Below are 23,703 nucleotides of genomic sequence, written 5' to 3' on the forward strand. Positions count from 1 at the left end.
AAACATGTAAGGCCATGAAGTGAATGTTAAACAGACAAAAGAAACCTCCATAATAGACCATGAACAAGTGGACCTTGAATGGATCTTGACCAAGAAAGTGAAACATACACAATGGATATACAACAACCATATAACTACCAAACACCACAACAATCATTTCAACCTTTCCTCGATGCATCATTCACACTAATGTCTCCCTTCAATCGTCCCGGTCGCCCTCCAATAACTCAAACACATCCCAACTACTCTAACATGGGTCACGAACTTAACTATGGCGGTAACACTTCATTGCAGGTGGTGGTGATGTTCCTGGGCCCTCAAATCCTCAAACACATTGGGTGAATCATCAACATGGGTTAGGGCCACGCGTCCGGGTAGCCAGGGGATGTGGTATAAGAGGTCGGTTAGGTCATCCCGGTCAATGACATTAGTCTTTATGGTATTCGTATGTAAACGCATATTAGTATTAATATCAATTGGTTAGAATTCGATTTTCATCTAAAATGTACATTGTTTTTAAAAAGAAACTACACAATACACATATGTGTCAGACCAATTGACGTCTCCTTTAAAATCTAACACACAGACGCCAATTGGATTAGCAACACTATGTACATAAGCCAATCCAATTGGCGCCACCTCTTTAATTTAAAGAGCAGACGCCAATTGATTTGACGCCACCTCTTAAAAATGGGGTAGTTTGAGAATTAATCTGAAAAGTGGGTTATTTTGGATTTTTTTAAAAGTGGATTAGTTGAGTAAAAATTTCCCATGATCATCCCTAAGCGTGAGGTCTTCTTTGCTGAGGTCTCATTCCTACAAACACGTTGGCCTACCGTTGACCTGAGATTTTCTGACTAAGAAGAAAATCAAGTCAATATTGCACATGGTGAAATACTAAGTGTAACAAATGATATATATGTCCCGACAATGATGACACGTAGACCATACGACCTCGACTGACATCTTAAAGTGTTAGCATGAGAAATCTCAAGGAGAACCCTTGAGAAACAAGTTGAAAGAGTCCCAAGAGTAGACCCAAAAGGCTATCCGACACCATGTCAAGAGAAGACTCTCCGACAAACTTTGGATACTTAGAAGATTGAGGAAACCAAAGACAAAGAAAGCTCAATGCACTCAATAATTATTGTCATTAAAGGAGAAATTATTAGCATCTACACAATTAGAGAACGTGGGATAATGACTTCAACAATTCTTCAAAGCCATAACGACGTCGCAGAACGTGGAGTGAAGAGTTGCATGCATTCAAGTGACATGTCATTGCCTACAGTGTTAGAACTATCAAAGACAATTATTCTTATGTAGTATTTATAGCAGACTCATATGTTGTAGCAAATGGTTCACAAGTTTCACATAAAAGTCTATATAGAATTGGAGTACCCAAACTAGAGAGAGAAACAATTTATGAGAAATTATGTGAGTCTGTGTCCCTCTTTATTTATGTACTTTTTGTTTCCTTAATCGAAACACATTTACTTTTCTTGTCATTTACTGCATTATCTTTTAATATTGTTTATTTCAAGTTCTTTTTACTTCAGTTTAAATGTCATTTTCTTTGAAGTTTATCCATGCACTGTCTATGATCAGACAATTCTAGTTACGTCGTACACGTACGTCACATTCATATTTTTCACAGAAAATCGATCCCGAGATTTTTCGAGTTAATCTCAAAGACTTTCAAACTCGTGATTGTTCGCTAAAAACACACGCAAAAACCTATATGATATCGCAAGAACTTATATCATCAATAAGGATTTTCGAGATTTTGCGGTGATCCTCAACTACGATCACCACTAATAGAAAAACCGTGTTAGGGATCCCTTCCAATTTCTCGTTGTCTCGAAACCCTAGGACGAGCCTCTCTTAATTTAAAATTTCTTATGTTATTTGATAATTCGAGGAACTTTCCACTTGATGTTTCTCGTATGGTTCTTCCTTACCAAACAATTATATGTCAATGGGGAAACAATGAGGTTTGACGATGACCTCAAGGTAGGTGCTCGAGAGGTGACTCTGATAGTCGGGTCAGAGATTATCATCATAGTTTATGTGAGATCGTTGTTGGGTTAACACTCCAATGCCCAAGTGAGTGAAATTTCATAGATATAGTTTTGGTGTGAGAATGAGATCGTATCGAACGACGAGATATTCGACATGCGATACGAGAGTTGTTCGATCGTATCCAACGATTCGGCATGCGATGCGAGAGTTGTTCGATCGTATCCAACGACATGAGATATTCTAAAGGGTTGTGATCAAGTACTTCGATTTAGGTGAAACTTCCCTTATCCATCCATCTTACTTGAAAAAAAATTGAATTGAATTTTCATTATTGAGATTGTCGCTTTGGATATCTAGCTCACCCAAAATAGATCCTATTAATTATCATGTTTCATGCAAACAGAAACACTTTAAATTATGGCTAAAACTAACCATTTTTTTCACCTAACATCAAGTTAACGTCTGTCAAACCTGCTTTTAAAAAAACATTATTATATAAATATATACAAAGTTAACGTTTACAATATTCGACATTCGTATCGTGATCAAGAATAAATATTTTAAGCTAAAACAAATTGTTGTTACAATCTATCTAATTATAAACTAAGTAAATTTAAAGTGAAGTCAATATTGTTAAGATTCTAAACATAAAATTAGTTGTTTTTATAAATAAACTATACTACATTTGTAATATTCCAATAAAGTAATACATTGTACATTTGTTAGATAACATAGCAGTATAAAAGTTCTTTAATTATTTTACCATACACAGCCAATAAAAAATTGTATTAATACATTACCATTTGTGATATATTTCCCTTTTATAAAAAAATATATTTATATTTGTAAATAAAAAACAACTTTTTTATAATGTATATAAGTGATATTTAGTCCAGGTTCATGTGATATATAGTCTACATTCATAAAATTCAGTACATCAAGACTCAAGAGTTTAACAAGTCTCTGAAAAGGAATAAGAGAAATAAAAATGTAGTATGAACATATATATTTTTAATACATACTAATAAAAGAGCTTAAACCTTTATAAATTAAGTAATTTAAGTAGAAAATGAACATGTAATATATAGTTTACAAATTAAAATTGGAATCACCGCAAACCCATATCAAAAGCTAGGTATAAATATAAAAGATTTTGTTTTAGGTTTGGAAAAGGAAATATACCTGCCAATACTATAGTTTTCGTCGTCCATTATCTACCACACATTTTTCATCTTACAAAACAAAATATAATAAATACATTAATTAATTATTAAAACCATATAATAAAAAATAAAAATAAAACTTCGAGTAAAAGAAAAAATAAAAGGTACTACTAATGTCAAATCGAGAAGGTAGTAGATAAAGATGGGACCAAGAGGGTAATAAAGTAAAAACAACATTCTCTCAAGAGGGCATTACTGTCCGAGAAAACAAAAAACAAAGAAAGTGCCGTTGTGAATGCATACGCTGACGTGGCAAATACTCTCGTGTCTTAATTCTCTTTATTAATGACAGTGTTTAACGCTAATACACGCATTAAAAAATTAAACCCATTTGTTATTATAAACCCAAACACGTCTTTCATCTTTTCCATTTCGTACAAATACTCTCTCTCTACTTTCTCTCTCTAGAATCTCAAAACCGAACACGAAGCTCCTTTCACTCGTCGCAACCTTTCTCGTCTGATTCTCAATCATCTTTCTCAATTTCAATTTCAAATTCAAATTCTCCACCTTCTTCTTTTTTCTTTATATAAATCACCGATTCTATTTTTTCAATTTTTCAACTTTTTTTTATCGTTGCGATTATTGTTTTTTTTTCGTTCGTACGGTACGGCGTTGTTCGTTGAAATCCATCGCCGTCGTTCCGTTACGTATTGACTGTTGATCGTTAGTTTATCGTGTTGTTGAAGTATGGCTGCCGGAGTTGAATTATCGGAGGGGAAAATTGGAATTGTGATGGAATTTCCGGTCGGTGATGATGAATCTCTGTCATCATCGCCGGTGAGGTTACCGAAGAGGCTCCGGCGAAGGCTTCTTGATACGGAGTGTAAGTCACCGAGTTCGGTGGAGGAAATCGAAGCCAAGCTTCGTGACGCTGAAATTCGTAGACAGGTGTTTTTACGATTCTATTTCTAAAAACTGTTAATTTGTTAGTTTGAGGAGAAAGTTAAGGGATTTCAACTTTAATATTCAATTTATTTTCTGTTTTTTTTTTCTTCCATTTTTGTTCTTACATGGCAAACACGTGTAATAACTTTGATTTTCAACCACAAAACCCAGATTAATCTCTATTTGGGGAATTTTTATTTTTGATCATACATAGTTTTTATAAACAAATTACAAGTTTTTAATCTTTTATTTTATTCCTTGGTTAGTATATATAACGTATTTTGATTTGGTTTGTTCCTTCGTCAATGAGTGAATAATATTCTAAACTCCTTCCTTTTCATTTGGGCATATTGATAGTTTCTTCTCTTCTAAGGAAAATTCTCTTTTTTTTCTCTCTCTCTTTTTTAAGTTTTGTTTTCCTGTGTACTCGTGTGATAATTGATAGTAATTTATTTTTTATTCATGAGTCTGGTTAGTTCTGTTAATTGAAGTTCTATTTGACTGCAGAAGTACTATGAGAAACTCTCAAGCAAGGCACGTGCAAAGCCAAGAAGCCCATCACGGTGTTCATCTCAGGATGAGGATCTTGGTCAGCGACTAGAAGCAAAGCTGCAAGCTGCTGAACAGAAGAGGTGGGTTCCCTTTAGGTTGATTGGTTGGGTTTTCTGTTGTGTCTTAACCATGTACTAGTTTTATTTATTTATTTTAGAATTCTAAGTTTAAACTGTCAGCATATTATGATCCGGGTTGTGGTTTGGGAACACCAATTTTTTGACACCTCATGTGCCACCATATACCTCTATCTATCGTTATCTCTCACCTATTATTTATGTCATACTCTTGCACAGATTTAATAAATACACTGAAACCAAAAAAAAAAGTCCCAATTTTTTATGTTCAGTTATAATTTCACTTATGTTAAAACATAATTATGAAGACCAGTTATATGTTTCTTGCTTGATTATAGAATGGTTATTTTTTGATGTCGTAGATGGTATTGTCAGTCATTTTCTTTATCAGTAGTCAGTTGTGTTTACTTGATGAAAAAACTAATTAGGTGAGATCTCTTTCCTACAGGTTGAGCCTTTTGACAAAGGCCCAAATGCGTTTAGCAAGGCAAGATCAACTGCGTCAAGCAGCGAAAAATGGAGTTGAAATGCGCCATGCAAATGAACGTGTAAAGCTTGGGACAAAAGTGGAATCGCGTGTTCAGCAGGCAGAGGCTAATAGGATGCTTATCCTTAAGGCTCACAGGCAAAGAAGGGCTTCTCTTAGAGAAAGGTCATCTCAGTCATTGATGAGGAGAATGACTCGAGAGAGCAAATATAAGGAGCGTGTGCGTGCTGCAATTCACCAAAAACGAGCTGCTGCTGAAACAAAACGACTCCGGTTGCTTGAAACTGAGAAGAAGAGGGCGCACGCACAAGTCTTGCAGGCAAGACATGTGGCAAAGTCTGTAACTCACCAGCGTGAGATTGAGAGAAGGAAAAAGAAGGATGAGTTGGAAGATCGATTACAAAGGGTATGGTGTTATTTTGTTTTTTGGGGTTCATTGTCACTGCTTCAAAAATTTCAGATGTTGCATGGTGGCCTTAGTGTGATGCTGTTTTAACCATGTCTTAAATTTACATTGAGCAGGCAAAAAGCCAAAGAGCCGAATATCTCAGGCACAGGGGAAGATTGCGTGGTTATGCGTATGAGAATTGGATTAGAATGTCACCGCAGGCAGAATATCTTTCCAAAACACTAGCAAGGTTGTTTTCATTTTAAGTTTATATGTATATTCTGTTGCAACTTGCAAGTTTATGTAGCTTTAATTTTTCTATGCTTTACTCAACTGTAGTCATTTTGGAGAGAAGTCCTTAATATTGTTTGCAATGTTTTTTTTTCATCTGTCAGGCAAAACTTGTACCCTTCAAAATTAAATTTCAATAGGTGTATCAACTTTTTTATTGGATATTATTATATGACTTATTCTGACTATTTACTTCCTGAAGGTGCTGGAGGCGGTTCTTGAGGCAGAATAGAACAACCTTTACCTTGACGAAGGCATATGACGTGCTGGGGATCAACGAGAAATCTGTCAAGTCATTGCCATTTGAGCAGTTTGCTGCTCTTATTGAATCAACTTCTACTCTTCAGACTGTGAAAACTTTAATTGACCGGTTTGAGAGTCGTCTCAGAGTGCTTACAACTGTTGTTCCTGCCAGTTATTTTTCTAGCTTGGATAACATCGATCACCTTCTTAAACGGGTTGTTTCCCCCAAGAAAAGGGCTACTCCTAGGAGTTATGCAAGAAGCCCGGCAAAAAAAGCAGATTCAGTCAAGAAGTCAAACGATGGCTTATCTAGGTTATCAAGGTATCAAGTGAGAGTTGTTCTTTGTGCTTATATGATACTGGGTCATCCAGATGCAGTTTTCAGTACAATGGGAGAACGTGAGATTGCTTTGGCCAAGTCTGCTCAAGAATTTGTCAAAATGTTTGAGCTGTTGATAAAAATTATATTAGAGGGGCCAATAAAAAGTTCTGATGAAGAAGCGGTCTCAGCTGTTAAGAAGCGGTGTACTTTCAGATCACAGCTTGCTGCTTTTGATAAAGCATGGTGCTCGTATTTGAATTGTTTTGTGGTCTGGAAAGTTAAGGATGCTCGTTCTTTGGAGGAAGATTTGGTTAGAGCTGCTTGCCAGCTTGAGGCTTCTATGATTCAAACTTGCAAGTTAACTCCAGAAGGAGTTGGTATTAGTCATGATATGAAAGCTATTCAGCACCAGGTAATTTTCCATGTCAATAGTTGTGAGTTTTCCTTTTGAGTGGTAGCTATTATTGTTGAACTTGTAATGTCATGGAACATCAATAACATCAAAAGCTGACTGGTATGGTTGATAGATTTAACAAAATTCTGCCCATAACAGCTTTATTATTGTTGCTAGAGTATGCTTTGGCTTAATCTATTTTCTATATTTTACAATTCAGGTCACTGAAGATCAAAAACTCTTGAGAGAAAAAGTAATGCACCTGAGTGGAGATGCTGGGATTGAGCGCATGGAAAGTGCACTATCTGAAACAAGATCTAGATACTCAAGAGTAAGGGATGGCGGAAGCCCAGTGGGGTCTCCAATGACTCAATACATGTCTCCAAGCTTAACTCCACTTTCTACTGTTGCAAACTCAAGTGAAAGAAATATTTCAAATGAGAGCAATAAGACCAGTCGAGTGGTTCGCTCCCTTTTTAAGGAGACCGACACTTCCCCTATAGAGTCAAGCTTTTCTTCACCTATTACCAGTTCAAGTACGCAGCCCAGTACTACCTCTGAAAAGCTTGTAGCACCAAACGAGGTTCTTGTAAATGAATTTCTCCACGAACATCACCGTAGTTTTGCTGATGGCTTTGATGTCTCTGATCACATTCAAAACAGCATTGAGGTAAGTACATCTATATAAAGTTGTTACTACCATTTAACTGAAGGTTGATTTTGGATGACGCTTTGATAATTTGGTTCTGCCTCAGGCGTTGATGTTTAAATCTGCTGTTCATGTTATCCCTCTGACTAAGAAATTTCTGTAATATTGCATCAATCCTTTTGGTGTTACTGCTGAAATGTTTTGATTCTGAATTCTTATTCATTCTTTAACCTGGCAGGGAAAAATCAAACAGACAATGGAGAAGGCCTTTTGGGATAGTGTTATGGAATCTGTTAAGCAGGCTCAGCCCAACTATGACCAGATCATTCAACTCATGGAAGAGGTTAGGGATGAAATTTGTGAGATGGCTCCAATAAGCTGGAAGGATGATATTATTGCAGCCATTGATTTAGATATTCTTTCTCAGGTAGCAGCTATATTCTTTTCACAAGCATGTTAGACTCGGATTTGGAATATATACCCAACTATAATTGTCATTTTCTGATTTTTGATCATATCTGTCTTCTGTGTATCTAAAGGTGCTTAAATCAGGTAAACTGGATGTCGATTACCTTGGAAAAATTCTTGAGTTTTCGCTAGTCAGTTTGCAGAAGCTTTCTGCCCCGGCCAATGAGAAGATAATAAAGGCCAAACATAAGGCATTACTCTGCGAGTTAAGTGAAATATGCCAATCTAGAGATGAGTCAAACAATGCATGTGTTGTAGCCTTGGTTAAGGGTTTGCAGTTTGTCCTAGAACAGATTCAGGTGTGTCTGCTTTATTGGTTCTCTTTATTTGATCATATGTTGAGTACACCTCTACTTTCACATAATATTAGCTGCTAGATGTATCACATATATCTGTACTGCTTTTCATGAAACTTGCTGTGTTTTGTGTCACACTGTAAAACTTAATGAGTAAATTCTGCACCACTTCTTGCTTTTTCAAGATTTGTTTTACTCGGCTTGTATGTTATGTGATGTGATAAATTATTTTGACAGATTCTTAAGAAAGAGATAAGTAAAGCACGGATACGATTAATGGAGCCTTTGGTTAAGGGACCTGCTGGTCTGGAGTATCTTAGGAATGCGTTTGCAAATAAATATGGATCTCCATCTGGTGCCAGTAGTTCTCTTCCTTCAACACTCAGATGGATTTCATCTACTTCGAATTTTAAAGACCGGGAATGGGTAGAATATAAGAATTCCTCCTCAACATTGACTGATAATTCATCCCAAGAAGGGCTTCCTTCAACTACTCTCAGAACTGGGGGAAATATTATGCTCAAAAGTACTGGCAGTCCAATGGTCTTTTCTCCTGATGGTTCAAATACTAAAGGTTTTCTATTTTGACGAAACTTCAATTTCTGATTCTTCAGTTAGCTGTTACATACTGGCAGACTTATATACCCGATTTCATGTTATTTGATCAGGTGACCAGCAACCAGAATGCAAAGGAGAACCAGTTGACCTCGTTGTGAGGCTTGGTTTACTAAAACTAGTAAGTGGAATATCTGGTCTAACACAAGATGATCTACCAGAAACTTTATCTCTTAACTTCTCCAGGCTGAGGTCTCTCCAGGCTCAAATCCAGAAGATTATTGTGATTTCTACAAGGTAAATAGCGTGATTATTTGTGTCAAGAAACAGTCTGAACTATCTTTACTAAATATTTTTCAATATTTTGGGCATTGCAGCGTTCTTATATGTCGTCAGATTATTCTGAGTGAAAAGGCAGTAGCAAGCTCTGCAGATATGGAAAATGCAGTGTCCAAGTGTGCAGAACAACTCTTGGAGCTCTTAGACCGTGTTGAAGATGCTGATATTGGTGATATTGTAGGAGTGATTTGCAATCTGCCATCAGTCGACGGGGAAGAAGATGCAGGGAAGGTTCAGTCAAGAAAAGCAGTTGCTGCCAGAATGCTAGGGAAGAGTTTACAAGCTGGGGATGCTGTGTTTGAGAGGGTGTTTAATGCTGTCTACTCAGCATTGCGTGGAGTTGTGCTCGGGGGAACCGGTGCTCGAGGGAAGAAATTAGCTGAAATGGCATTACTGAAAGTTGGGGCTGGTGCTCTGACTGAAAGGGTAGTGGAAGCTGCTCGGGTTTTGATTGTGACAGCAAGTGTATCAGTTGGTGTTCATGGGCCATGGTATAAATATTTGACTGACAACATGTGAACATGAATTATTTGTTACTTACTTGAATAATATTACACACGTATCTGTCTGTACATAGGAGTGTGTAAAGTTGTAAGCTGTATTGTAGGTTCCTGTAAAGATTAGTGGATATGGTTGTCTTAAGCAATGCTTTTGATGTAAATGAACAAGAATACGCTCATGTGAAAAGATGATATGGTTGTCTTTAGCAGAATGCTTTTGATGTAAATTGTGAAAATCGAAGTTATATATTAATTGCTAATATATTATGATTGGTGATCTTACAAATATTTATGTGTGGTTTTGTTAAAATTGTGATAATCGAAGACGGTTATTTCGAAGATTCTCAAATTGCAAAGAAAATGTTGCATAAGTTGGAGAAATAAAGAGTTAAAAAAAGGCGAACACTCCCTCCAGTACTCTTAATTTAGTTGGAGAGAAATAAAAAGTTTAAGTTGTTGTAGTAGGATTTGAAAGAAAATCTAATTTGAATAGAAGCTCGTCTTTAGAGCGATCGGTACAAAGACCTTCTATGGTTAAATGCACGTGATACGTCTCTTGGTCAAAGATATTTGAAGAGTCGTATAGAGCAATGCTGTATGAATAATTTATGTAAGAGGAGAGCCAATGTTGCATGGATAATGGATAATTTACATTGGAGATTGATAAAGGCATTAGAATTATATAAAATTACGGAGATCAATCATTGAGAGAATTTTAATAAAATTTGGAGTTTGAAGTTATGAAATGTTAAATTTTAGATCTTAAAATTTGAAGATTACATATGCGAGAATTTTAATAAAATTTGGAGTTTGAGGATATGAAATGTCTAATCCAAGTTCTACTTTTTGTCTGCCTGAACGATAAATTTTAGATCTTAAAATTTTAAGATTACCCATGCTCAATCATGGTTAAGGATGTATGATCTATTTTTAGAGCATTGAGAATTAATTATTTTATTTGGAAATGTTTTTGGCATTAACAATCCTTTATCAATTGTTGAGTTTACACGAAGAAAAAATTAATAGGCATTTTGCATGTGTGCAAATAAACCTTAACAAGTTAAATACTCTCCATGATCGCATTTTGGTAGAACGGGAGGGTTATACGGTCTTTGTTGAATTTAAATATGAGGGTTTGTCTTTTTTTGTTTGATCATTGTGTGTTGGTCATAGTCTTGATAAATGTTGGAAGTTAAAATGTAAAAATGTTGAGAAGCCTTTGATTAAATAATCTACAAGATACACATCTGAGAAGTTCAAACAAGCTATACCAGCTAATGACAGTGTGAAAGATATAAATAATGATGAATTTGTAAATGTCATAATGAATGACATAGTAAATTATGGCTCATAAATTTGAATAAGGCAGAAAATCATAATCTTGAAAGTGACGTAGAGAATGATAACTTTGTTGTGGTCATTCAAGCAGAGAAAAAGGTCATTTTACCACCTTTGGACAAGAATAATAATTTATGGAGTGATGAAGATAATGCTCCTAAGTGACATCAAACAAAATTTATTTTGATCAAGAAAAATGATCAGAGAAGATATAAACTTACTCATCTTACAACAAAAATTAACACCTGAACCATGTCAGATTTATTGGAACAATCAACCATAAGATTGGTGAAACAATGATAGAGTAATTTAATTTGAGAGAGAGAGAGGGAGAGAGAGATGTTATACTTGCATTAATCAGGGTGAGAATGCATCCTAAACACTTATATAGAGGTTACAAATCAAGGGGAATACAATTTGACCAAGTACAATAGCATAAAATGTAAAAACTCAAACTTGTAACCGGTTACATCAAAACATGTGTCCATGGTGGTGGCACGTTTTTAACCATTTATTTGTGTTGACTAGGGATGGTTGACTAAAGATCTTGTGCGCTTGCTCCCTAGCTAATTATCATGCACATTTACTTCTGGATCATCTGAAGATATTGACTTTGGATCACATGACCTAAGATGAGTCAACTTTTGTTGACACTCCTCTCCCTCTTGGGCCTCTTACCTGCGCCTCCTTTAGGCCTGTCGAGGTTTTTTTTAACCCATTTTGGTTACATCCCCATTTATTTTGCTTACAACTTATTTATTTTATTATTATTATTATTATTATTATTATTATTTATTATTATTATTATTTATTATTATTTTATTATTTTTACTATTATTATTATTATTATCTTTTATTATCTTTTATTATGATTATATTAATTGACTAATAAAAAATTATTTTAATTAATTATTTAAATTAGTTGCCTTTAATTAATTTAATTAATAAATTATATTTTCTCCAATTGATTAATTAAAATAGTTTAATTCTAATCAATTTGAATAATTAATTTAAATACAATTTAATTAATCCCTTTGCTTCACCATATATCCTTCATGACCAAGCATCTCATTTTTGCTCATTAGAATCATATTTATTTTATTATTGTTAGATTGTTTATTTGTTTGATAAAATTTAAATTGAATGAACAATGAATAAATGAATAATAGTAGTAAATAATTTTTAAGTTAAAAACTTTGGTCCAAGGCTAAGTGGGTTTTTCAAACCCTTGGCATTGGGTCAAGCAACCTTTTTCAAACCCGATTAATTTCATTTCAACGTGATTCAAATCTTTTCTCAATTACCGTAACATTGAAATCTTTTTCTTAACAAACACAAAACAACATTCAAGTCTAATATTCCAATGAAACTTTTAAATGATCGGTCCCGATGCATACATCTTAGACTAGTTGTTTATTCTTTCTTTCATTCCTAAAACACTTAATATAAACTTGGACAAGAAATGACCATTAGAGTCTAACATTTCAATAAAATCCTTCAACAATTGATTTTGAGACCCACGTCTCGTTCTTATCGAGTGCTCGTTGTCCATCAAATAAATTTCATAAATACCTTGAATGAAAAAGGAAGATTGGAGTCTCGCACTTCATTGATCTCCTAAATAATTGATTTTGGGACTCACGTATACAAACAAGCGTTGAAGTCTCCCCCACGCACATACAAGTCAATGTTTATCCGTTGGAACACAATCTAAACACATGTTCAATAAAACAAATCAACCCATAAATCATAGTTTTCTACACTAAATTACAAAGCTTTGAGTTTCTCATTGTATCGATATTTTTCTTTTTATTCTTTGAAATATATAAAATTCAATGACAATTTTGTTCAAATCATTTTTTCACAAGCGCACGAAGGATCATTTTCTTTTTTTATATTTCTGGCCTAAGTCAATCCAAAAATTTTAAAACAAAAAAAATTGAAGCATTCATTCTATAACATCTCAATAGTTCGATAGAGGTTTAAAAAATCTAATTTTTTAAAGTAAGCATTTATCCATCAATTGGTTTAAATCCAGAGGGACAACAACGGTAAGAAGAAAAAAAACACTCGGCAGTAACCCTACTAATTAAACCCAGTCTCTCTCTGACTAAGTTTAGTTAAATATTACTGTATTCTGAATTAGAAATAATTAGACTATCAAGACTAATAGAATAATTGCAAATTCCAATTTATATCGACTACCAACTATATACATTATCTCCAAATTGAAATCGCACTTTTTCACATGCGTCAATCAATTACATTGACGCCAGAAATAAATTAGAAAGAAAATATCTTTATTTGTATCTTTCATTGCCATCCAGTTATCCACAGTTTTTCTAACTGATCTGCTTTTACCATTCATCTTCCCTGCAATGCCCTGTCGTTGGTACAAGATTCTGTTCCAGCAACCTTAAATTACTGAAGGTTGATCCAAGAAAATCCCAATAGCATTCATATCGTGAAGGGACCAATACAATAATTATAAGACAATCAACATACACCGTATCAAGATACTGTCCATTGAGGTAGTACTCTTCCTGCAGGATTTGTACCAGGTGCTTTATCTAATACGATGTTATCAATGTTGACACAGTCTAGGTCCTCATCAAGGCACCCATGGAAATAATCCTCCTCTTCTTCTGAATCATAAATCACAACCTTTCTAATTTGTCTCTTTACCGTCCTTTTCTTGGTGCGACCAGTAATTTGGATTAAGGCCTCATCATCCTCAGCATTTGAATCCGGGTCTCTGTTTGCCTCTCGTCTTCTTTTGGCCGAATCAGTGCTGCCTTTGCTGCCACTACTGTTTTTATCTGTATTGTAGTATTCATGTATGGTATTCTCAATGGTTTCCAGTAACCGGTCCCCATAATTGTTTACTTTAATCCTGTGTTATATAGCAAAACGTCAACGGAAACTGGTTCAGTATAATCAAGGAAACTGTAGTATTCCTAGAACGAACTTACTTGCCAATGCCATTGATATCAAGAAGTTCCTCCTTTGTTCTCGGTACTTTCTTGCTTATCTGCTGCAACGTAGCATTGCTAAATAGAAACAGCAACTTATTGGATGCTTTAATACAAAAAGGGGTTAAAAGTTAAACTGATTCTTGTAAAAGAAGAGGATAAAAATAATAATTTACCCAAATATGTGATAAGCATAAACACCCTCTCCAGCTTCTCTACAGAGAGCTGTCCGCAACATCCGCAAAGCAGTGTACAACTTAGCTGATAGATCCTGAAATAGGTTTTTCATAAGTATAATTCAACAATAAGAAATTTTAATAAAACTGGAAGAAAAAAAAAATATTATACCAAGTCTATTTCAGTTTGAGGTTCGTCAGGAATATCAATAGGAAGATTCAGCTTCGCAGATGTCAGAGAACCTCTGGCTGGAGTTAAATCACATTTCACAGGCTTTGATGCTTTCACAGAAGATGGGAATCTGAAAAAAAAAATAGTTAAAGATGCCACTGAGCAGAATATGAATAGGTAAAAACATGCATGCAAAGTGAACTTGAGGCCAGAGCAGGCTGAAGCAGAAATTCAGGTGAAATTGAGATCAAGTTAAATATATCCGAGGCTTACAGCATTGACACCCTACTCTGGCAAATGATATCATATTTACATAAGCCCTCACAAACAAAAGTAAAAAGGAATTTCATGTTAAGTTCTTTAACCAATGAGCATTGGCACCCTGATTCACAAATTTAAGCATTAAATGGCTTGATAAGAAGGGCAAACCTCAATATAATTCTTTGCCCACCAAACAATACAGTTCGGACCTTCTGCTCATTTACCTGAAAAACAAGTTATAGAATTAGACAGCTCACAGTTACTGGAATATAATTGTGGAAAGTAACTAAGCTATATCACACATTTGAAGCACAATAAAAAGAATATATATATATATATATATATATATATATATATATATATATATATATATATATATATATATATATATATATAGAGAGAGAGAGAGAGAGAGAGAGAGAGAGAGAGTAAAATTGCAGCATACAAACATATTAAAGTAGACTGAGTCGAGTACCTTCAATACTGATGATACTGATCCATAAAAATCACTTTTCTTTACCTCCTCCGCGAGAAAATCCTCAACAACAAGATGATGCAAGATACGGGAAGCCTCACCCTTCGCTAGATGCTTCCCAGCACCATGATGGCGCACAGTCTCGTGTCGGTGTTTCTTGACCTAATTTTGATGTTAAAAATACAAGATTAAAGAAGATGAGTAAGGATCTTAGTAAAAGAAAGAATAACAAAGAATGAAAAACAACAAATATGATAATGCTTATTGGCATACCATTTGGCTTAAGGAACCACGATAAACCTCTAATATATGAGATGCCGAGACCTTCTGTCCCGTTAGCTTAACGAGTTCAACCTAAACAGATGGCAGTCAAAACTGAGAACAAGTGGACTCAAATATTATAAACTAATTAAAATTCATGAAGTGGAAAGGTTAAAATAATATATGGATAAAATATGATTCCAAACCAATTGTTTTGCCATTTCGGTAACATCCTTCTCAATGAAACTTGTGACCTTCATGCAATTATCACATGTTTTCTGACAGGTTGAAGAATCAAACTTCTCCCCAAAATGAACGAGCTGAATAAAGCGCCGACAATCAACATCATTTTCACAATAACTGACCTGAAAAGTCCAAAATGAAGATTTAGAAATAAATATGTGTGTGTATAATGTAGTATTTGAAATTGAAAATGCTTAAAAATATAGTACCATGCGCAAAAGGTTTTCGGTGTTTGTCTCCAGTAACCTTCCTGGATTAGTCGCATTTAAACGACTGTATCCAGATGTCATGGGACTTTGCTCCACAGTTCCTGCGCTTAACATATGCTTAACTCGAATCTGTAAACATGAGATAAATCAAGATATAAGAAATAAAGGAAGGATAATAGACTCTAAGTTGTCCCTTGTTTCATATGATGCTGGCAAGTGATAAGAGTGATATATTAGTTTCCAAAAAAGATATTCTAGTAGTGTCGTAATCAATACTAACATAGTCACTGTAGCTATAATATAATACACAGGATGCAGGCTGGCCATCTCTACCAGCTCGTCCACATTCCTGAAAGGAAAAACATTAAAGTACATGTAAGCCAAAAGAATCAAAATCCATGCCTAAGACATTCTTTGAAAATCTACAGGTACCTGATGATAACCTTCAATAGATTTTGGGAGGGAGTGATGGATTACAAAGCGGACATCGGGTTTGTTTATCCCTGAAACATCAATTTTAAAAATGATTTCATTCAACTGATCAATGCAAAAAGAAGCTCCAAAGACGCAAACATACCCATTCCAAATGCAACAGTAGCACAAATTATATTGATTTCATCTTTGCTCCATTGTTTTTGAACAAAAGAACGTTGAGCAGGATCCATATTCCCGTGATAAAATGCACATTTATGCCCATATTCCTGAACAATGCACAAAACCAGGTAATGAATTCACAAGCCACACAATTAGATGTCACCTTTGCATTTACATAAAGAGCACAGAAAGGTCACAAGAGTGTGGTAATGGTTTATCACATCCCATAATCATGCAGAGATAATGAAACACAAACAACAAAGAATGATGAAGGGGAAAGATAAAGACAAAGAAAAGCTAGAACACAAGAAAATCAGACAGATCATCACATCAATCCTTTAAAGTTTAAATCACTATGGAGCATTGAGAAGACTAACCTGTAATTTTTCAGCAGCCTTTTCACAGTCCATTCGTGAAAGACAATAGATGATGCCACATTCATCAAAATGATTTTCCCTAATAAATTTGTCAATATCCTCTAAACACTTTTTGGTCTTGGGAACAACGGAATACCTGCAAAGTTCAGATCAAACATGATTTATCCATTCAAGGTTTAGTAAAAGTTGGTACTTGTTTAACACACCGTAAATTTGGGCGATTAAAACTTTGCCGAAAAACAATGCAGTTAACAAGACCGAGTGCTTGCACAACATCTTCTTTTACACTAGCTGTTGCTGTAGCTGTTAAAGCTAAAACAGGAGTATTTGGGAATTTCTGTTTCAATACACCAAGTCCCTGGGAGAATTAAAGAATTGATTACAATTTAAACAATATATAACATGATATTCCATCATTTTGGAAAGTATAAAAGCTCCAACCTGATAATCTGGTCTAAAATCATGCCCCCATTGACTCACACAGTGAGCCTCATCAATTACAATCCTCGAAAGCAACTCACGAACATATAAACTCTCCAAGTGTCGCAGAAGATTATCACTTCTGCAGTAGTATACAGTAAAAGTGGAGTTATGAAGTGAAAAAGATGGTTCTTAAGCAAAAATGTGTGCATACCAAAAAAAAATTCAAAGAGTAAGCAGCTATCAACAATGACACTAACCTCGCAATCTTTTCGGGTGTCACATATAACAACTTATATTTACAATAATCAGAATTAAGTTCTCTAAGAATCTCCTGTTGTTCAGTCCATTCCATATTGGCACTTAAGTAAGTAGCAGGTATATTTGCCTTTTGACAAAACAGAAGGAGCAAATAAGCAAGCATACATCTATGAGAAAAATACATGAAGAATAAAAGCATGTCATTTGAAAATTACTAATACCTGCAATAGGTGCATTATTTGATCTTGAATAAGGGACACAAGGGGAGAAATTACTAATGTTATGCCTGGATTAATAAGAGCTGGTAGCTGCATCAAAAGACAGTACAAAGTTGTAAGAACACGGTAATATCTAAATTTTCCATTAAGATATAATTAATAGAAGAAACTAAATCATATCAACATAGGACTGCAATACAACTTTGTAAGAACACAGTAATATCTAAATTTTCTATTACTGTGCAGAGGATTGCAATACAATATCAACATTGTAACAGAAACTAAATCATAATTCATAATGCCAATGCTGTTTAGATATAATAACAAAAATGGACACAGATCCAGCACTAAAACCAGTTGAGTTGAATCTATAGAAAACTTGTGAATGAGAAAGGAAGAAGGCCATAACTCAAGACCTCTTGAAAAAACATATTACCTGATAGGTCAAACTTTTTCCTCCACCGGTGGGCATCAAAACAAAAACATCACATCCCTTCATCGTGGCATTAATAATCTCTCTTTGATTGGGGCGAAATGAGGGATTTCCAAATACTTTTTTGTTATTAACCTGAAAGCACAAACAGAAATATATATACAACAATAATGAGTTGTATACACTAGAATCTGGCAAAAATTCACTTTAAATACCTCTAATTCTCTAGTCCAAGAAAAATCCCGACTGCTCCACTGTTTATCTCCAGAACCTTCACTGTAATTAACATCAATAATCTTTGGGATGAATGGCTCCCTCTCTACTGGACCTGGCGGCATGCCAGACATGTCTGCAGAAAAGAACGAAGACTGGTGCGATGGCTCATATGTCCCATTACCTATATAAGGCTGGGCATCATATCCATTTGGCCCATTGCTGATGACATTTCGCTGGGGTGTTTCATACACGGATGATGTAGGTGGTGCCATGGATGTAGCAAGATGTGACTTTTGTCTTTCTTCTTCAAGATTACTGGAATGAATATATTTTTCAAGCTGTTGAATTTGCTTATTCAGCCGTGACCTAGCATTAGCAACGAATTTTACTTTCAATCCGATTGCTATTCAGTTCAAAACGGATAGAGCAATTTTTTCCAAGTATAATAATGAAGCATAATAATAAAAGCAACTATGATGGAGCCTTTAGCAATTTTCTTGAATGCAGTATATATTAAAAAATGAAAATGTCATGGAAAGGAAATAATTCCAAGGGAAAGGGAAAGGCACACCTGTCTTGGCGAAGCTTTTCTATCTGCACAGAACTGAGATTTTCAACATTGTCAAGCAGTTCATTAGAGATTGCAATAAGATTATCCTTGAACTCCTGCAAATGACTTGCTGCTTCAGGGCATAGCCCTAACTGCATCCAGTTTCAAAATTAGGCATAGCAATCTAACAAATGAGCAAGGCAACTCATGATACAACAAAACACATCCAATCAATACCTTGTATCCGTGTATGCAATCCAGGCACAGCTCTGGTGGCAAAAAAGTATCTCCCTGTCTGGCAAAGTTATCCCTACCTGGAGTTGGTGCAATAGAAGGAAACTTTGACATCGGGGGTTGAGGAGTGCATGAGGACTGGTATTTCTCAACAATTTGGTCAACATCAATGCTCTAAAAGAGAGATAATGCATGACATTAATGAAGAGAGAGACATCTGTATCTATATGGATGTAAACAGTTAAGACTTAACAAAAACTTGAGTAATGGACTTAGAAAAAAAAAATAAACGAAAAGCAAAACAGAACAATCATGCGAAAAAGCGGGAATAAAAGGACAGAATTGCAGAATGAATAGCAGTGTTAAAAGTGCTGAACAGTTTCAACTTCGCAAAATAGTTGGGCAACCTACATTACCTTCTAGTTGAATTACTCAATGCTAATTCATCAGCAAAGTAATAAATGTAAACTATCTTAATTAAAATTCCAAATCAAGTGAACTAAAAATTTAGTAAGCCCTTTGATGTTATAATTGGTTCATTCAACCGCATGAAAAACAAACATGTTTTAACACAAGACAGACTTTATATTATCGGTCTCCCAATTTGCCTGCCTTGTAAGAAAGATCCAAATGAATTTGACCCAGTTAGATCAACCAAAGCACACTAAATTACCTCGAGTATGTCATCGTCATCAATATTAATATTATCAGCTACAAATTTTGTAGACTCTTTGGGTTGGCTAGTGTACTTTGTGTGATTGTTCACTGAGCTATCTAAAACCTGAGAGGTATGATTAATGACAGCTGGAGTTGTTGTGACATTAAAACGGTTCAGCATGTCATTCTCATAGCTTCCTTGGAAGGACGCTGTTGTCCCATCGTTGTGAAACTGAGGGGTAACTTTAACATGTTTTCCGGGTTGGACATAATTCCTGCTAGATATTTGTAGGTTTGAAAGAGCAAGCCAGGCCTATTGGAAATTGTTTCAAAAGGAAGTCAATGTCAAACAATAGAAGCTTAAAATAAGAAAATTGAGCATTGATTTAAGTAATTCAGATTTCAGAACCAAAAGAGAGTCCAATAAATGTCAAGCCGAGCTTGATTAATGTAATGATAGGGGTTCAACTTAAACCTTCATAGAGAGAAGACAGATTATGCTTATGCCTGTATAAATTGTCTTAGAAAAATGACATTGATTTGAAAGAAAAACATGATCATCAATAATATGGCAGGATGAAAATTCCAATAAACTGTAATAATATATTAAACCCGGAAAATAAATCACAATTAATCAACAATTATTTTATGATACCTTATCAACCTGTCCTCTTTGTGAACTTGGAATATTTTGACCTTGTCGAACTACAAACCTAATAGAAATCATGTGTCAGAGAGCAAGTTGACAATGTGTTGGATATCTAGCATACAAAGACATAAAAGACATAACTGGGATAGTAACAATACAAAAGATAATAGCCTTGAACCATGTTTGTTTCAATATTTCCTATTGAAAGAAATTAGAGCACATATTCATTTATCCATTCTTTGAAGAGAAACAAGATGACACCACAACGAGGAGCACTCCCCAATATCATCAAGAGAAAACTAAAATGTAGGATGTCGCCGGAGATGAGTTTGACTAATTAGATGACAGTGGATTTTTTGAAATTGTTGACTTGTCTTTGGATGAGTCAGGCATAGAGGCTGGTTTTCTCAATGTGGAGTGACTATGATATGCTTTGTATCATTTTGTTTTGATGGATTTTTCTTCTTTTCGTTGATTGAAAGTCCTAAGTTTAAATAAACATAAATTTTTCTTCTCATTTTAAATTCTTTATAAATTATGCTCATAAATTGCATTATTATATTAATATAATAAATATATATAGCCGTGTCGGTGTCCTATGTTTTGTACATTAGCGGGGTCCTCGTGTCAGTGTCCATGTCCCGTGTCCGAGTCTAGGCTTCATAGCTCTGCCCCCACTATCCACTAAGCTCTTCCTTTAGCAGCTGCTATCGTGTTCTACACCGTTAAGCTCTTCCTTTAGCGACCAGCCTCCGCTCCACTATAGACTACTCTGGGTGAAGGTTTGTCATACTTATCATGAAGCTAATTCATATGTGCACTGCAGATTGCTCTAGCAAATTTGGGGAGTGAAAGTATTTTTAAGCATATTCCAGCTCATATTAGTTTATCTTATTGCTGCTGATAGAATGGGAGTTGCAACTCCCATTTGATTCTGTTGTAATCATTTCTATTTGAATTCCAAAAAAAGATATATATATATATATATATATATATATATATATATATATATATATATATATATATATATATATATATATATATATATATATATATATATATAATTATATATATATATATATATATATATATATATATATATAATATTCTAACCAAAACCCTAATAAACCCAATGTAGTAGTAGTAGCAATAAACTGGGAATGAAATCCTAATAATAATAATAATATGCAAAACCCTAGTTTTATCTTTTGACAAGAAACTCCGCTAAAAAGACACGCAGATTTCTTAGAACATACCTGCCATTACCAGACCCGTCTTGTGGTTTCTTAGTCGGGACAGAAAAGAGGAAATTGGAGCTCAAAAATTTGGCCTGGGAAGAGAAATTCTGGTGAGCATTGGCATGCTGCAACCAATTGAGCTGTGGAATCTGAGCACCCTTGGATGAATTACTGCGAATATTAAAGGAAAAACTTGTTAATAAGTAGTAAAAATGGGAAAGCGAAAAAGGATTGAATGAGAAGAGGCATTACCCTTGTTGCATGATTTGAATACGAACAACAACGCATTCAATTGGTGGTTTGAGCGATTTGAAATATGGAGAAGAGGGAAAAGTTGAGGAAACCCTAGAAAATGAGAAAGGCGGAGCGATTTGAGAATGATAATGAGAGAGAAAGCGCGAAAACTAAATATAGTTATGGTATGATTGAATACAAAGTGAAGAGAGGAAAAGGAAGCAGTGAAGTGATGGATTGAGACGGAGAGAGAGATGTGTGTTGAAAATGTTCCGTTACCGTCGCATCTGTGGCGGGAACTATTTCCTCCAAAAAAATCAAACCTAAATTTTCGTTCCTATTTTCATTTTATCTCGTTTCTATTATTCTAATTTTTATTTATTTAAATTATTGATTAATTTTATATATATTTGATTATTTAATTTAACTTGATATTTCAGATTTTTTTTATTCAAATAACACAGTTTTTCAAAAATAATCCATCTTTCAAAAATATTTTTAAACTACGTCACTTTTAAATAAAATAATTTAAAATAAAATGGCGGCACCAGATAAATTGACATTTGCACCTAAATTTTGAGTAAAGGCGCCGCATGTAGCGTTGCCAGTCCAATTGACGCTAGTGTATATGATTTCAATTGTGGCGTTAATTTGTCATTCGTCAATGTGTGTTTTTTTAATAAAAATAATAGATTATATAAAAAATGAAATAATATTTTATTTAAATTAAGTTAACATACGAAAATAAAATTAACACTAACAGGGACGATCGAGTTGGTCATACCGATCATCGATTCCACACCTCCTTACTAGCATAATTTGTTGCACTCGTTGTTGATTCACCATACGTGTTTGAGGATTTGAGGTCTTTGGAACATCACCAAAATCCATAAGAAGCTCTTACATTTCTAAGAAGTCTTGTATGTGGATTGATACATTGTCGTAACTGAATTTGTGACGTATGATAGAGTAGTTGGATTATGTTTATGGGGTTACTGGTGTACGGATAGGACGATTGAAGTGAGACACTAGTGTGAACGATTCGTTGGAGAAATGTTGAAATGGTTGTTGGGGTGTTTGATAGTCATATGTTTGTTGCATGTTTTGGTGTTGTGATGTTTTAGCAGACTGTGGTATGAGAAAATTATCGGTATTACATATTCCTTAGGTATTTTAACTATGGCAGGATGACGTGTTAAGGGCATATGGACTTTAGGTGATAAGAAATTATGTTTCTTAAATTTATATTAAATAAATAAATGTCTGCATTAATCAATTTCAAGATATATTAATTTATCCATTTAATAATAAAATATATCTTTTAATATAACATAATCTTTTATATATATATATATATATATATATATATATATATTTGGTTTAAAAAAAAGATAACATAAACATCCCTAAAACAAACAGTTTTCGCACAAGAACAACACGCAGACATAAACAGGCCTAAAACAATAACACAAATATCAAATTAAAAAGACTTAACACCACAACATGTTTGGGAGATTACAACAATCATGTCTCATAAGCATTTTTTTTAATGTCCATTTACTTCCCATTTATGTCACTACTAGTTCATCCACTTGGAATTGTATTGTTAGAGCAAAGAATGTGCAAAAAGATGGACATGACTAGACGCATGGGTCATACTTCTCTTATTTATGGCACGGTCGCTAGATTTCTCCCGGCCATATGGTTGCTCTTGTTTACTATGTACACATCCACGAGCTTAGTCTAACAATTAAAGAATATTACTCTACGACACCTCTCACATTCACTACTCTGTACACACAATAATTACCTCATCACATC

At 34.6% G+C, this 23,703-nt stretch overlaps 2 protein-coding genes across 3 annotated transcripts; one reads left to right on the top strand and one right to left on the bottom strand.

The window, feature by feature from the left end:
- Positions 1-3,591: 3,591 nt before the first annotated feature.
- On the top strand, positions 3,592-9,956 carry LOC127085709 (uncharacterized). Its single transcript, XM_051026221.1, has 11 exons — positions 3,592-4,136; positions 4,641-4,765; positions 5,211-5,655; positions 5,772-5,887; positions 6,131-6,905; positions 7,108-7,557; positions 7,775-7,963; positions 8,076-8,303; positions 8,538-8,874; positions 8,969-9,152; positions 9,233-9,956. The coding sequence occupies exons 1-11, from the start codon at positions 3,936-3,938 to the stop codon at positions 9,711-9,713; spliced, it is 3,531 nt and encodes a 1,176-aa protein (XP_050882178.1). The 5' UTR covers positions 3,592-3,935; the 3' UTR covers positions 9,714-9,956.
- Positions 9,957-13,184: 3,228 nt separating this feature from the next.
- Positions 13,185-22,241, bottom strand: LOC127085717 (ATP-dependent DNA helicase Q-like 4A). Of its 2 annotated transcripts, none has more exons than XM_051026231.1 (26): positions 22,162-22,241; positions 21,901-21,993; positions 21,667-21,819; positions 20,417-20,474; positions 19,778-20,074; positions 19,108-19,278; positions 18,892-19,022; positions 18,320-18,686; positions 18,108-18,239; positions 17,675-17,761; positions 17,453-17,580; positions 17,214-17,334; positions 16,979-17,130; positions 16,773-16,908; positions 16,379-16,502; positions 16,234-16,304; positions 16,082-16,150; positions 15,802-15,930; positions 15,556-15,714; positions 15,362-15,442; positions 15,089-15,250; positions 14,782-14,837; positions 14,353-14,482; positions 14,181-14,275; positions 14,005-14,082; positions 13,185-13,925 (listed from the first exon to the last, which is right to left on the bottom strand). In XM_051026231.1, the coding sequence occupies exons 1-26, from the start codon at positions 22,167-22,169 to the stop codon at positions 13,544-13,546; spliced, it is 3,570 nt and encodes a 1,189-aa protein (XP_050882188.1). In that variant the 5' UTR covers positions 22,170-22,241; the 3' UTR covers positions 13,185-13,543. The 2 variants fall into 2 exon arrangements, with proteins under 2 accessions (XP_050882188.1, XP_050882195.1); XM_051026238.1 differs by having other exon boundaries at positions 22,082-22,210.
- Between the last annotated feature and the right edge of the window lie 1,462 nt (positions 22,242-23,703).

Source organism: Lathyrus oleraceus, chromosome 1 (assembly GCF_024323335.1).
Source record: "Lathyrus oleraceus cultivar Zhongwan6 chromosome 1, CAAS_Psat_ZW6_1.0, whole genome shotgun sequence".
Classification (NCBI taxonomy): Eukaryota; Viridiplantae; Streptophyta; class Magnoliopsida; order Fabales; family Fabaceae; genus Lathyrus; species Lathyrus oleraceus.